The sequence below is a fragment of the Camelus dromedarius genome, chromosome 3 (assembly GCF_036321535.1).
Source record: "Camelus dromedarius isolate mCamDro1 chromosome 3, mCamDro1.pat, whole genome shotgun sequence".
NCBI classification, from domain to species: domain Eukaryota; kingdom Metazoa; phylum Chordata; class Mammalia; order Artiodactyla; family Camelidae; genus Camelus; species Camelus dromedarius.
Genome location: NC_087438.1, coordinates 33900330 through 33915805, shown reverse-complemented (window position 1 = coordinate 33915805; position 15476 = coordinate 33900330). Strand labels below are relative to the sequence as shown.

General features: G+C 36.9%; 1 protein-coding gene across 1 annotated transcript in view; it reads right to left on the bottom strand.

The window, feature by feature from the left end:
• The window catches only part of ITGA1 (integrin subunit alpha 1), a 153171-nt gene that overhangs the window by 41331 nt on the left and 96364 nt on the right, over nt 1–15476 (bottom strand). Inside the window, exons 10-14 of the mRNA XM_010974354.3 lie at nt 13107–13180; nt 12287–12431; nt 5932–6074; nt 2997–3140; nt 1592–1849 (exon numbers count right to left, since the gene is read on the bottom strand). Of these exons, the coding sequence (XP_010972656.1) occupies nt 1592–1849; nt 2997–3140; nt 5932–6074; nt 12287–12431; nt 13107–13180 (764 nt within the window). The remainder of the gene's footprint in view (nt 1–1591; nt 1850–2996; nt 3141–5931; nt 6075–12286; nt 12432–13106; nt 13181–15476) is intronic.

The window sequence follows — 15476 nt, the reverse complement described above, 5'->3', positions numbered from 1 at the left end:
TTGATTCAGTGTGATTCTGGATCACTCCATATACAAACAGCACCTTTAGTTACCACGGAAATGAATGAGCAAATGCTCACATATCCTTGGGAAAGCATTCTGCCAATAATTAAACAAACTCAACTCTAATATTCTTTTCTGTTGTTGCTTAAAGCTGCATCTTGATTTACTACCATTTTACAAAATTAATTGCCTGTGACAATCTATTCTGTTTATTAATGATTTAAAAATTCTTCTTTTGTCTACTGCAAATGCCACTCCATTAAATTTGAAGGAGTGAAACTGAATGAATAAAGTGGTAAAAACACAAGAAACAAACTCCTTTCTCTGGTTCCCGGTTCCATCACGCCCCAATAGTTAATACTGTCTGTTTTTAGTTAAGAAATACCATGAAGATTTTTAACAGAAAAAAATTACTTATTAAGTGGGTAGGAGTGTTGTTACTGAAATACGCCTTTATTTTGTTGTTTCATTAGTAATGTCATTATACTTTATGAAAAATTAAGTACAACTTCACAAGACATGAATAGATTTTCAGAATTCTTTTGACTACAGAACCAAAGAGAACAGTCAAATGTAAAAAGAAATAATTGATGTTCTCATTTTCTTCTCATGTTATACAAGCTGGAAAAAGTAATGAATCCTATTTTATTTATAAGTAGTTTTTCAGTGCTTAATTAACTATGGTTACTTAAAAACAGACAGTTACACTAGAAGAATTCCTTTAAACTCTCTTTTTGTATAATGCATGAATCACTTCTGTAAATTGATATTTTTCTCGTGTAGGAAAAAATGGTATTTGTAGATTAGAGCCATTAGCTGACAATAAATGTAAAACAAGAACAATAGAAACCCCTGCAGGTTAAGCTTAATTATTCAGATTTTCTTCAAGAGGGATTACTTGTGAGAAAATTATAAACATTCAGAAACCCACGTTTATTTGAAGAAAATTTACCAATTTAATTCATAAATATAAGCTTAATATGATTTTATTATAACAACATAGGCATTGGATATAAAAACTGTAATTTCTCCTTTATTGGCTAAATCATATAATTACTGTTCTCTCATTTAGAAAGTGGTACCCTCTGTTTAGGATCAGACACACTGTAGATGTTAAATAGCATTATTAAAAAGTGTTCTTTAATTTTGCTTTTTTACCATTTCAAAAGCTTAGATCATGGAGACAAGGCAAGTAACAACAGAAAAAAAAGACTAGGCAAAAGAATAAAATACAAGTAATTCTTCTACAAAGAAAACTTAGGAGAGAATTAGAAATCCAGTTTCCCAATAGAGTCAGAAAAAAAAAGTTAAATAACTCAATGAAGCAAGACAGGTGATGCCTGGCATTGAATCCACTTATCACTTAAGGGCAAGAATCACAGAAGTGGAAATACATATATATAATATATATAAATTTATATTTATAGTAATAAACCAGCATTACCTCTATAAATAATAAAACTTTAAAAAAACCCATACACTGTTACTGACTACATGACAATATAGTGTTGTTGTATTGCAGTGACATCCATTCCTGCTACACTAAAATAACAAATGAATAAAAGAATCTGTAGGTTTGACTTCTTACTTGTGCGTATTCTTTCCTTATGGTCTTGCCACTTCCATGATAAATGTACACGGCTCCCCCGTGATCATCTTCCAGGGGGGCTCCTATCACAACGTCATTAAATCCATCAAGGTTGAGGTCTTTCACAGCAGCAATAGCTGTTCCGAAACGAGCCCCGCATGGCTCATTTTTGTTTTCCTTGGTGCATGAATTGTGCTTCGGAGATGAACAGCAAGTCTGCTTAATGGGTTCCAGGCTCATTTGATATTCAAACCTTGTCTGGAAGAAAGATAAACAGGATACTTATGGATTTCTATCATTACTACAGCCGAGTGGAGTTTTTAAGTACCTACTAAATCAATGCTATTAGAAACCATTTGTACTTCAACGGTAAAGTTTGTAAAATTTCTTAAAAAGTATGCCTAGCTGAGAGCAAAGTTAGAGATTTCAAAAAACAGACTGTAGAAGTGTGGGAAAGACAACATACTGAGGATTTTAACGATTCTCTTTTCAATGTAACCGAGTGAGTGTATAAGTCACAGCAGCTTTTTAAAGCTGAAGCACTGGATTTTTAAACCCTCAGGTTGTGTCACTATCCTTTCTTCACCCATTATTGTGCTTTTTGGAAAAGTCTCTATGTATTTTCTCCTATAAAGGACAGAAAGTACTAGCAATGACGAACAGGAACACGCTTTCTTGGGAAAAAAGGGGAAAGTAACAAAGGACCAAAAGAAGTTGACAGGAAGAAGCAAAAATATGATAGGGAGAAAGATATGTAATTTATGATTTAAAATAATTAATATGGGACAGGCTCTAAGAACTTAACAAACCAAATAGACACATCCTGACTTTGCTGTAAACAGCAAACAATTCTTTTAATGAAGAAATCAAGAATTATTTCACTTTGCAAATGATGCCTAAAGGTAGGATCAGAAAAACCAGATCTCGTTCTAGCCCAGTGAAGTATTCCAAAGACCATAGCAGGTTGCTCAAAGTGTCTTAGTGTCATTGCCTACAATTCACTGTTTCTCCACAATCTCTCTCCCTGCCTCCTTCACTCACACACACACACACACACACACACAGCTTTAAATGTTAACATTACCCACCTCTAGGCCAGAGCTCATGAATGTTTGCCTTGTGAGTTTATTTAGCAATTTAACACAATTTATTTACCTTTATTTCATATACTCTGTACCCAAAGTTCACATTTACAAGCAGAAGATGTCTAGTGTTTTGAAATACTTTGTTAGAATTCTAAATGTTTATTTAGAGACTGAGGGGTTAGTGGGGTTGATTGGCCCTGAAAGCCTCTTTCCTCCTTTTTCCGAAGTGAGTGAAGAAAATTAGAACAACATAATTAATTGAAAATTTAAGAAAGGAAGAGATTGTCCTAGGTCTCTACCAAACTCACAGTTACCATTACCTGGTTCAGAGCGTACACGTACACTTTTCCCTGTTCCTCTTTCTCTGTTCCCATGTACATGGGGGCTCCAACCAGAAGAATGTCAGTATTAGAATCTTTATCAATGTCAATTGTTGTTAAAACGCTGCCAAAGTAGGAACCGATCTAGGATATGAAACAAAGCAGAACAAAACACTGTGAACATCAGAAATTCTCAAGGAAGCTAAAAACCTCTGTTTCTATAGCTTATACAAATCCAGAAGAGTGATTTCCTTTGGATTTCACCCAAACCTCTCTTCTCCACAAATCAGAAAAGATCAGAAATAATATAATGACTTTTAAAGAAAATAAATGAAATAAACAACAGAAGGCATTCCCGAATGGCTTCAGTACATGTTTAAATACAGTAAGGTGAAAGTATGAAATTAAATACATCGTGAGGAACTGAACTGTCTCGGAGCAATGGGGCAGCACATTTCATCTTAGAGTCTTAGAAGACTGTGTACTCAGTGATATGGCTAAGTCTTGTCCCAGGAGCTATGAAAGACAGAGAAATATAAAAAGATGGATTGCAGGGGGACCATCCCCTTGTAGGATTATATTTTCTCTTTTAAATATAGGGATGAATTTTAGGGAAATCCAGGAGATCTGTGCAAGTTTCCCAAGTATCAACCTGTGTTTGATATTTGATTCTCTTGAAAATTTTCTCATTGAAACTTCCTGTCTTGGCTTCCATGATTTTACTTTTGTTCTCCTGATTCTGCCACGATATCACAGCCCACCCTTTCTTTTCATTTTGCTGGTTCCTTTCTCTTCTTCTGTCCCCTAGGTTTTGGCCTCCCCTGAGTTCAGACCTCTCACCTTAGATGACCAGCTCTTCCCAAACATTTCTATTATCTCAAATGGCAAATTTCACTCCAGCTCCTTCTCAGGACTCCAGTTCCACATTCCTACACATTGCTAGACATTTAGACAGATGCTCCATATTGATTTTTCTCACAGGCTTATGAAGGGTTTAGAAGGTCTAATTAATTAATTAACTACAAACACAAAATGTTGGCAGATCTGGCATTGTTGGACTTTTATTTCTACACAGCAATAGTCACCTGGAGCTGAGTGGGAGCTGAACCTTTAGATGGTCCACAAGCTGCCCAGGCCATGGCTCCCACCCCCCCATCGTCTTCTATCCAGCAGCTTTTTTATTTGCTTTACCCACTCTCTACCTGCAACCATTTGAATTTGTGTTCCCTGTTACAGAAAACATGTCTAAAACCACTTTTAAAAATACCACTTTAAAAAAATATCTCAACTGCCTGAGATGCTGGCATTCTAATCATAGTGCCATCTTTCTCCCAGATTCCCAGGCTTGAAATCAAATCATTATTTAAATCATTTGTGATTCTCTCTTCAAATGTTCATAAGCACTTTTCAAATGAAATTCTATGTTTCCTGCCTCATAGACAATTAATAGAGTGATAACTCATTTGGAGACCTAAGGTGTCATCCAAACGCTTCATTTAATGGTCTTGCCAGTTCTTCCTTATTCATGTCTGCCTCAGACCTTCCTTTTCCATTTTTATTGTTGATATGTCATCTCAGGTCTTCTCGCCGTATCCTTGAGCTCCAAAAAGAGCCTTTTGTTGTTGTTGTTGATGCATTTTCTGGTTATAAATGTGGGCAAAGGGCTAATTACATCCTTGCACCTGGTAAATGAGAATCTGGCCTTTGGCTTACTCTGACTCTGGTCCCCTGGAAATATGAGGGAAGGATTTCAACTATGGTACTTAGTAACACTGAATGTGGTAAAAATAACCTCACTGGCTCACTGCACTTGGTGGAACTTCAAATACTGGATGGAGATAACCTATGCTGGGCTTCCTAGAATGCAGTGACCCCTGTGACTGCATGCTCTTAGCAGGACTGCTAGGAGCTGTGTCTGTGGTGCTATTGTAAAGATGATGGCTCCCGTGGGGCTTTAAAGCTAGAGCAGCTCCTGCACCTGCCCGAAGTGTCTGTCTCCTGGCACCTAGGCGGTCCTGTTGTAGGGCTGCAGGGCTTCAGCCAGGGCTAATGGAGGGGTGGAGGCTGGTGCTGCCCTGCCCTTCCAAGTGGTTTGCATGTGTGTGTCTAGAATATTTAGTGAAATATTTAGTGAAGCTGAAGAATGCCCCCACCAGTGAGGACTGTAGAATAGTTAATAAATTCTCGTTCTAGAACACCTGTAAAACACAGAAAACTATGCAAAAAGTAATAAAAATTGTCCAAATGATCACAATTTAATAATAACCAACAATACCATAGGTATTTCTTTCAGTTTAAAAAAATAGTTATATACACACTTATGTTTGCACATTGCATATATGATTTCTTAAATTACTTTTAATATTCCATATTATCTAATGAGACTTCCCTGATTTTACATGTTATAGATTACTTCCCATCACCTCCAGGAGAAAAATCCAAATTCTTTAGTCTGCCATTCAAAACCTCACCCAATGGGGGCCCACTTCTTTTTCACTGGCTCTTGGCCTGCTCTTCCTACCTGTCTACACTCTGTCTTTCATCTAGCCCACACTTTAGCTCGTATTAAGACTTCCTGTACCAATCCTTGCTTAAAAAGGAATCTTTCCACCTTCTGAATTTATTGTCTGTGGCACTGGCACCTTCATGCTTCTTAATGTTTTAGATTTCTTTTTCTGATATGTATTTGTACGTCTGTATCTACATCATTATCTACACACCGTACCTCTGCCTCCTTCCGGCTGAAATGTTCCTGAGGCCAAAGATGGAGACACTTTACATGCCTCCAGGGAAACTAACTCAGGGCCCTGTTCACAGTTGATGGTGTATGTGGGGGTGCTGTTTTTTTTTTTTTTTTTTAAGTTTAGGACAGTAGACAGTTAAGTTTACAAACAGTATGAATGGATTAGTTGAAAACAATAATTTTGAAGGGTACCTGTTCTCCACTGAGTGTCTGGAGAATGCTGATGTCTCCATCTTCCATCCTGTAGATGATGACCTGGCCTGTATGATTGTATCGCGGCTGTCCGGCAAGGTAGAGCACATCTCCAGGGACAGTGGCGGAGTTTACTGTGTAACCTAACAAAAGAGAGACACCAGGTGTACTCGCTGGCCCCTTGGAGTGTGCAAGGAATAAGTTAAGCTCCATTTTAAACGGTAGGGAATCATTTTTCTGTGTTTATATGGACTTTTCTCTTTTTTTAAAAAAAATATATATATACTTTAATGCAAATAAGTTTGTTTTGGTAGGAGCTTTTAGTGTGCTCCCTGATAATCTACCCTAACTGCTTTGTCCTAAAAAGGTATTTTTCCCTAACCTCAGTTTTCATTTTTTTAAAGGCATTAGTGATATAACAACAACAGAAAACACACACACACACACACACACACACACAAACTCTTGTAGTCTCAATTTACTCCTTTGTACTAAATCAATTGTATTTCATTTGGATCCATGTGTTTGTACTATACAAATTGATAATTGATCATTTTATACAGTTGGAATCACAGTAAATGTAAACCTCTTCTGTACTGCTGCCTAGTTTTTTAATTGTAATGTTAAATGGTTGAAGCTTATTTCTCTGAGTTAAGGTATGAATACATTCTGTTTATACTGCAAGACCATTCCCTGATGGAATGGTGGAATTTAGGTGGTTTTTAATTTTTTGGCATTACACTTAAAGCCTGCAAAGACATCATTGAGCATTTAATTTGTTTTCTTTCTTTTGGATTTTTTTGACGATAAATTTCAAGGAACAGATTACTAGATCAAATTTTTGATGGTTCTTATAGTGTATGGCAAATTGTTTCCAGAACATTTATACTAGCATGTATACTATTCCATGAACAGCCATCTAAGAGAGTAGTTTCACCAAACTCTCACAAACATTAGGTATCATTACTACAATTTAAATTTGTGGCTGTTCTGATAGGTGTTAAACAATCTACCAATATCACCTTCCTGTGATTGTGATTTTCATTTGTTTAATTAAAAGTGAGCTTGAATAGCTTTTCATCTTTAATCATTCCTCTTTTTAATTAGGGTTTCATGCCCTTTAAAAATTTAAAGTATGTCTTTAAGGCAGATTATTATTAATTTTTGAGTGAAGAATTAAACATTCTTTGTATCTCCAGAGAAAAGAGCTAAATCAATAGATAAAAATTACCACATGCAGATTTCAACTCTACAAGAGGAAGAAATGTTCTAATAACCAGAGTTGACCATCATTGGAGCAGAGGGCAAATTATTTTTCAAAATGCCACAGAACAGCATTTCTTACTGAGAAAATGACTATATTGATAATATATACTAACCAAGTATATTTTACCATAAGACAACAGTTCTACTTTCCTCCAAAACTTTTAAAAAGACACAGAGGTTTTGTACTAAAATATGTTTATTCTTACAAGTGCTAAAGGAACACAATTCCTCAGCCGTATTTTCCTTCATGAATATTTTTCTCACATTTTCATTTCTTCATCCATCTTAGAGCTTTTAAAAAAAAACTATACATAATAGACTGTAAATTTAATAGTTTAGTATTAATTTAATAATTTAACTGTAAATAGACTATTATTTTTAAACATGTAATGTGTTATATTTTTATGTTACTAACCACAGTATTGTTGAAAAAACAAAAACTTTAGGATCAAGTTTATAACATAAATAAAACGGAGGAGAATATGCAAAACAAAGGCTGCTTTATTTCGTGTTGCTACTAAGAAATACGAACAACGGAATGGGATGAGTGTTAGGATACATTGATTTGCTTTTTTTTTTTTTCAACTTTTAGAGCTATGAATGCAAACTGATAAAAGAATCTTTAAAAAAATAAGTTGAAAACTATGTTTGAGGCTTGGAGTTGTGTGATTATTTAATTCACTTTGATGAGTCACACTCCATAACTAAAACTATTAGATGAAATCTTCACAGGGGCAGAAACAACCAGTGAGGCAGTCCTGGTTGAAGCTCTGGTGTCCAAAGACAGTGAAGAGGGATTGAGAAAGGGGTCCCAGGAAAGTCAAATTTTAATAAAAGGAAAATCATTATAAAGATTTAAAAGCTTAACATCACTTTCTGAAAAAGGCACACATTTGAAGAGAAAGAAAAGTTGCTGGTGTAGCTCTGTGTGTGGATTTATAAAGAGTGACTCCTGTTGGCTCTCATGAGAAAACTGCTAGGATCTGGTGAGGTAATGGGAAACAGGTATGATCTGTCTGAATCTCATGCGTTTGCCTCACGTCTGTACTTTTTCTTTGGAGTTAGTCAGGCATGATTAGCAAACTGTGGGCGGGGGAGGCAGGGAACACAATTCCATCGACTGGATTGTTACAGCAAAACCACCTGCTAAGCACATATGGGCAGAAAGCCATCACTGGGTTACAGAAAGATGGGCGCATGACTATCCAAAGGGAGGTTCCACAGCTTCAATTACTACTTCTTTCTGATCATTAGTGGTTAGTTTGGGATTTTTTACAGACTATCTGTTTCTTACTTTGTTTCCTCTATATGAATTTCCATAGTCTAACAACTTGCAATCTACACAGATTTCAGGTGAACATGTTCAATCTCTTCTTAGTTTATAACCCACGTGAGGAAACATTTTGAAAGCCTAATTTTAGATTTAGAATAATATTTAGGGGGAAAAAGCTGTCTTTCTCTCCTGAATTCTTTCTTTCTCCCTGCCCTCTTTTTCTATTTTGAAATAAATCTTACATATATTTGACTTTATTTATGTTGGCAAAATGTCTAAGGCAGTGACCTGTGACTAAGCTAATGAAATGAGTTCTGAAACAGAAAAAAACATCATCTTAGCACCCTGTAGACAACACGCCTCCAAATTTCCTTTTCTGGAAAGAGAAGAATCATATAAATACTGTGGTCAGGATTGAAGGTTCTATTAATTTTATCTTGCTTGCAGCAATATCTTTAAGTCTTGAATTCTCTAAGTCTGCTTTAAGGAAACCATTACCCCAAATATTTTTAAAATAATAGATTTAGGGTTCTTTAAGGCTATTTGTTTTTAAGGAATTTAATCACTTTGTCATCATTCAGAATATCAAAAATATTCTAGTGTTATTTATCAAATAACATTATTATTTAATATTTTATTAAATGTGCTGTTAAAATGTGTGAACTTCCTTAGAGTAGTGACAATGTCACTCACATCTTGGTGGACTTCACACAGCGTCTTTAATGTAAATATTCAGTACTAATTAGTAGCAGTATTAATGTCAGCTACTGTTAGTATTTATGTAATATACTTGTATTAGTCTTCTATTGCTGCTGTAACAAATTTTCACAAATTTGGTGACTTAAAACAGCACAAATTTTTTTATCTTTTAAAGTTGGAAGTCAGACCTAGGTCTCTCTGGCTAAAATCACAGCGTTGGCAGGGCCGGGGTCTTTCCGGAGGCTCTAAAAGGGAGTCCATTTCCTTGCCCATGGTGCCTTCTAGAGACCACTCACATTCCGTGGCTTGTGGCCCCCCTTCTCCATCTTTAAAGCCAACAAAATTGCGTCTCTGTGACCATTTTTCTATAGTTCTATCTTCTGGCCACAAATAGGAGATCTTCTCTGACTTAAGAGCCCATGTGATGAGACTGGGCCCAGCCAGGATATCCCAGGATAATCTCATCTCAAGATGCTTAACTTAATCACACCTGCAAGGCCCCTTTTGACATATAAGATCTGGGTCTGGGGATTAGGACATGGACATCTTTGGGGTCATTATTCTGCCTGTCATACTACTAATAAGAGGAATGTTTATTATATAACATCACATACTAGCGCAATAACAGGCAGCACCTATTGAGTGTTGACTGTCTATCAAGCATAATACTAAATACTTTATAGGTATTATTTAATTTTATATTCATAACAATCCAAATATACATATAATACATTATAAATAATTACTATATTTATGTAAAATACTTTTTTTAGACATAAGCAAATTGAGGCTTTGAGAAATAACGTAATTTGCCTAAAGTCATAGCCAGGAGCAAGGTCAGAAAACAAACTCAAGTCTCCATGACCTCAGAGTATCTCTGACTGACTGTACGTCCAGTGCCCTAATCACTTCAAGCCTTTAGTATCATGGGATCAGCAGCTTTATAATTTTTATTTTTATGGTTTCATAATGTACCATCAACATATACTTAACTAGCCCTATACTTCTGGACATTTAGGATATGCCATTTATCCCAATACCATAAATAATAATACAATTAAAACAATTGCTCCCATGGCATTCTTTAATTGGATTTTTTCCCCTTAGGTTAGATCCTCAGAAGTAAAAAATTTAGGTCAATGTGGTGTAAACATTTTTATGGCTCTGGATAAACATTGTCAAATGACTTTCCTAGAAAGTTACACTAATGTATATGCCACCATTACGTATGAGAATTAGCATCCTCTGATTCTTCTATCTAGGATGGAAAGAAGCCTCAGGCAAAACTGGTCCTTGATTTCAAGGTGTTTCACGTAGAATAGTCTTAGAGAATCTTGAAGACCCTTTAGAAGCCATCTAACCTAACCTCCTGTCCTCTTTTTATGCATTCTATATCATAGCACATATTATACTGATAGTAATTGCTTGGTTCAGTATTGTCTCTCACCCAAAAAGGTAAGCTTCATCAAGGCAGGGATAGATACCTCTTATTTATCTTGTTATTCTCATTTTATAACTCAGTGTTTGGCACACTGCAGGTTCTCACTATCTATAAGTGCTTTCTTGATCAACCCAGAATCAGGCATTTTTGGTACTGCAAAATGAACACTGGAATAAGAATTGAGACCCAGATTCTAGTTTCATTCCTGCCACAGGTAGTTGTGATGCAACATTTATATTTCTCTATTTCTTAATTTGGAAAATTAGATGTTTACTATATGCTTTCTAATATTTCTTTTAAGGATAAAAAACATGGATTTTAATGGCAACCCCTTAATTTTTACATCATAATCCTCCAAATATTTAAAAGACATGCAGTGTACATTTTGTTTTCTAACCATCAATTTCTTCAGGTTTGGTGAGGAGAAGGATGGGTAGATGGGGACTGTTTCCAGCTCTGTATCTTGTAGATAATTTTTTACTGGCAATCCTAGTTTGGCATTTTCTTTTATAATGTGTGATGCTTAGGACAATGCTTAGAATACTTTAGCTGCTCCTTGCTTAGGGTAGAATGAAATAGGACTTTTATGGGAAATAGACTAGACTTTCATTAGCACATTTCAACATGTCTTAAGGGGTTTTAGCATTCACGTTATACCTGCTGCTTCCTGCTATACTTTTAATTATCTAAACTCAGACTTTTCATTCTTCTTAAATCCTGCTGACGCTACAGCTTTAATACACGCCCTTGAATAAGACGTGTGGACGTGCTAGTAAACACCTGCCACCTTCTTTGTAAAACAGAAGAAAGCTGGGATAGAGAGAGAAAAAGACTCACCCCTCCCAGGACAGAAATATCACAAAGAGGAATCCAAACATGCTAAAGTATGACCACTGCACGGTCTTTGTTTTCTTTACCCCTGCACCCCCAGCACCGAAAATGATGCCTGGGGCGGGACAGGTGCCCCCTAAATATTTGTTGAGTGAATAGGGGGGCTAGGAAACCATATCCTGGGGGTCCTTTCTATCCTAGACTCTCCCAACTGTTTACTGAAATCATCCAGTGATAAAAGAGTCCCCTGGCCAACCCCGGCCGGGCACAGATCCAAAATAAAGTGACACCAGACACACACCTCCTCGTTTTAGACAAGCCTTTGGAAAATCGTTCATGTGCCTGATTGTGAACAGAAGTATTAAAGAAGCAGCCATATGACAAAATAGATGAAAAGTTTACTTTCCAAAATTAAGACCCATAGAAAGGAACAAATGATACAGGATATTTGAAAGAATATGGGAGCCTAATCTTCAGGATATAGGCTGAGTTAAGGTTTCTTTTCCTAACTCTGCTTCCTGTCCACTCGACCTGAAGCACTTCTTGTAGTTAACGAGAATTCAGACAGAGAGGCCTCAAAAAGTGCGAATATCAGTCCAAATCATTCCCAGCGCTAGCAGCCCCTCCAAGAAACGCTCTCCCATGTTCTGTTATTTTTACTAAGGCTACTCAGAGGTCTGGAAACTTTCACGGATCCTGGAAAACATCTAACCCTTAGAAATGATCTCTCTTACATGGTTGTATATAGGTATGCTTATAAAAATATGAGAAAATTAAGCTAAGAAAATTTTAAAAACACAAAAATGTGAAAAAGCAACTTTCTATCCATGACATCCAAACTTTACCTAAGTAAGAAGCAAGAGGTTCATTCTTCTTCGTAGACTCAACATTAAAGGTGGTGTTTTGGGGAATTAGGATTTGATTAGCCTTCTGCATGATGACTGTTCCATTCCAATCGTAGGCTCCCACAGCTCCAAGCATGACCCAGTCCTTATATCCAAATAAAGAAAACAACATTTAACAAAAGTAGTAAGAGCAAACACTTACATAGCATTAATACGATAGGTACTATTCAAAGTGCTTTACATATATTAATTCATATAATTATCACAATGACCCTTTGGGCTAGATGCCATGATTTTCACCCCTATTTTACAGAAAAGGAAACTGAGGCAGAGCAAGTAAAGCATCCTAGGTTATACAGTGCAACTGCACATTGAAATGTCAGTATTCCTGTGCAGGGACCATGGTACCTTTTCTTCCATCAACTGCAAGGGATATCTTTTCCAATCTTTTTGCCTTATGGATGCTAAGAATCTGGGTCTTGAACATGGCATTCCAGCAAGACCCTTGGGTACCTCAACACTGAAAAAAATATACATTTTATATTTTTAGCCACTATATTAAATTAAATATTTATTTAGCTAGATGTAGATTTACAGAAAGCAGACCTCACACTGATTTGCAATTATCAGTACAATATAGTGAGCTGTGTAACATAACATTTTTTCCTAACAAGAAGCTTATGAAATAGTGTTTGCCTATTTGGACTGGAAACAAGTGAACTGCAAGTTGCGCTTATAATGCTGATACCTTGGTATTGGGTTTGGGAAAGGAAATCTCAAACAAAAAGATATTTTATTTTTTACCAGCTGGGTGACGTACCTGTGAATAATGAGCACTGAAGCCCGTCTGAGACATTTCCATCTCAAAAGAAGCGGCCGACTGGTCAGCTGTAGCTGTAATGTAGAAATCGCCTTAAGCACATTGCTGATTTACAGAAGACAGAAACCTGGTACAGTCTGTGGTCTCTACCAACCAGAACTTCTAGCATCTTTAGGACCTTTTTAGCCACACATTTCTCAACCCCAGATTCCTAGGTGGGGCTGGGCTGGGTGGAGACACGGAAGGTTAGCAGAAGGACTGAGGTTCACATTCTTGACCGCTCGCTTCCCCACTCTTGCTGGAGGACTTGAGACATCTATCCACGCTTCTGTTCTTCTCTAGTGGGCTTGTGTAGGCTCGTCCTCTGGTGCTTTGGATCCAGGTGGTTGAAAGCTCTGTGCTTACCCTCACTCCTGACACGTTAGGCTAAACTTACCTGATAAGTCACAGGACTGACAACAGTTGATTCACATATTTAAATAGGTTTCTTGACTCTACCAGCCTCACCCATATTTCCTGCCATATTTCCTCTTAGAATTGCATTGTTTGATAGAGGGTTTAGGGATTCTGGGTTTGCATTTGCTCTAATGTCTGGCTGTGGGTATCACTTCCAGAACAGGAGGGGACTTTCTGACAGGGCTCCGGGACACATGGCCATTCAATCACACATTTTTAAAAGATTCTGTACCCTCATTGAAGCTCTTTACTGACACACAGAGCTAATCCACAGTATTCTATGGGAGTGTGCTACCTGCAAAATATTTACCAACCCAAAGTCACAAGCTCCTGAGGGGATTAATGGAATGTTGATTTATTTACTTTTGGAGGGAGTTACTGATTTCTTTGGCCTTGCCAATAAGTTAAAACTAGCACATACTTTTAAGAGAGTCAAACTGCCCTTTCATCGAGGCGTGACAGCAATCAAACTTGTGAAATCAAACTTACTTACTCTTTATTTACTGGCATCAGTTTGTTAACAAATACATCAGTAATTGAATTTTTATAGGACTAGATTAAATGGGGGAAATCAATCAAACATTCAAATACATTATTTTAATCTCACATACAAAGTGCCCTGTAATTTAAATGACTGAGATGCACTTTAGCTTTAATTTAGACTTTTATTTTATGTCCACAGTGCTTTGCCATTTGTCTCTGCAAGATCAATTATAAGAATGCAGTAGTAGAGACCTACTATTTCCAGCACCTTCCCCTGCTGCTGTTCTGTTTACAACTGAGAACAGAGAGAAGGACATTCTGTGAAACCCTGCCTGCTGAATCTGCACAACGACAAAACACACTGTGCATCCCTGATGCTCCTCGCTGGACTTGTTCCTGGGTGTTGCAATAACTACTGTAATCTGTGTGCAGCTTCTGGTGAGGAATTTCAGCATTTCTCCCAGTACATGATGGGAAAGGGAGACACTAGATCATTTTCTGAGTTCATCAGGCAAAGAGCTGGCCTGCTTACCTCACTAGGTGGCACTGTCCTTCGAAAAGCATGATTTTCATAATTGCTGCTATTTGCTATCTAAAGATAAATGTTGCTAGGAAATGGAGATTTCCCAAGTAACAAAGAAATGAAGCCCTTTCTGACCTCATTATGTAAAATGTCAGAAATGGGCTAGTCAAAACACTGTTTGAGTTGGCCCTAAAACTGCAGCAATGAAGATGTGGGAGACATTTTTAATCTGTGGAGTTCCTTATAAAATAATTTGGTTTTTAAATATGAAGACTTCTTGGAATATGTAGGTACTCCAATGTTATAACCTTTAACTCACAGTGTGGTTAGGTTAGAAAGAATCTGAAAATGTCATGTAAGGCAAATTGACCCCTCCCCCACCCAACAGCTGATACAGGCTTCATTTCTACAAGTCTTAGGTCATATTTTCTTGCTTCCTTAAGATGAGATTTAGAAATGAGACTGTATTGTGTTTAACTATCTACTGTAACTAAGTAATTTTTCTTTTAAATGATCTTTGCAGATTGTTTTATTATATCTGGTCCATGTTATTAAAAATCAAAAGTGCACAATGACTTGGAAAACCTACGATCTTTCCTTAAGGCCAGCTAAGCTCATAATTTGGCCTAATAGTAAATGATACAGGCTGGCTGCTGTGAGACTAAGGCCACTTAAAAATGGCTTGTACACAGAACATAGGACAGCCAAGTTCTCTAGAAGCAGCTGTGACTTCAGACTGATAAATAAGGTGAGTGCTCTGTTTCTAAAGGCAGAGGGGAAAAGGAGCCAGGGCAAAAGGAAACCAGAAAAATTCAGTCTGGATGGGCTCTGGACCCCTGTCATCTTAAAACAAACTTCCCACTTAGAGGTTGTGGTCAAGTCATGAAATCAACAGAGTGAGTCATAAC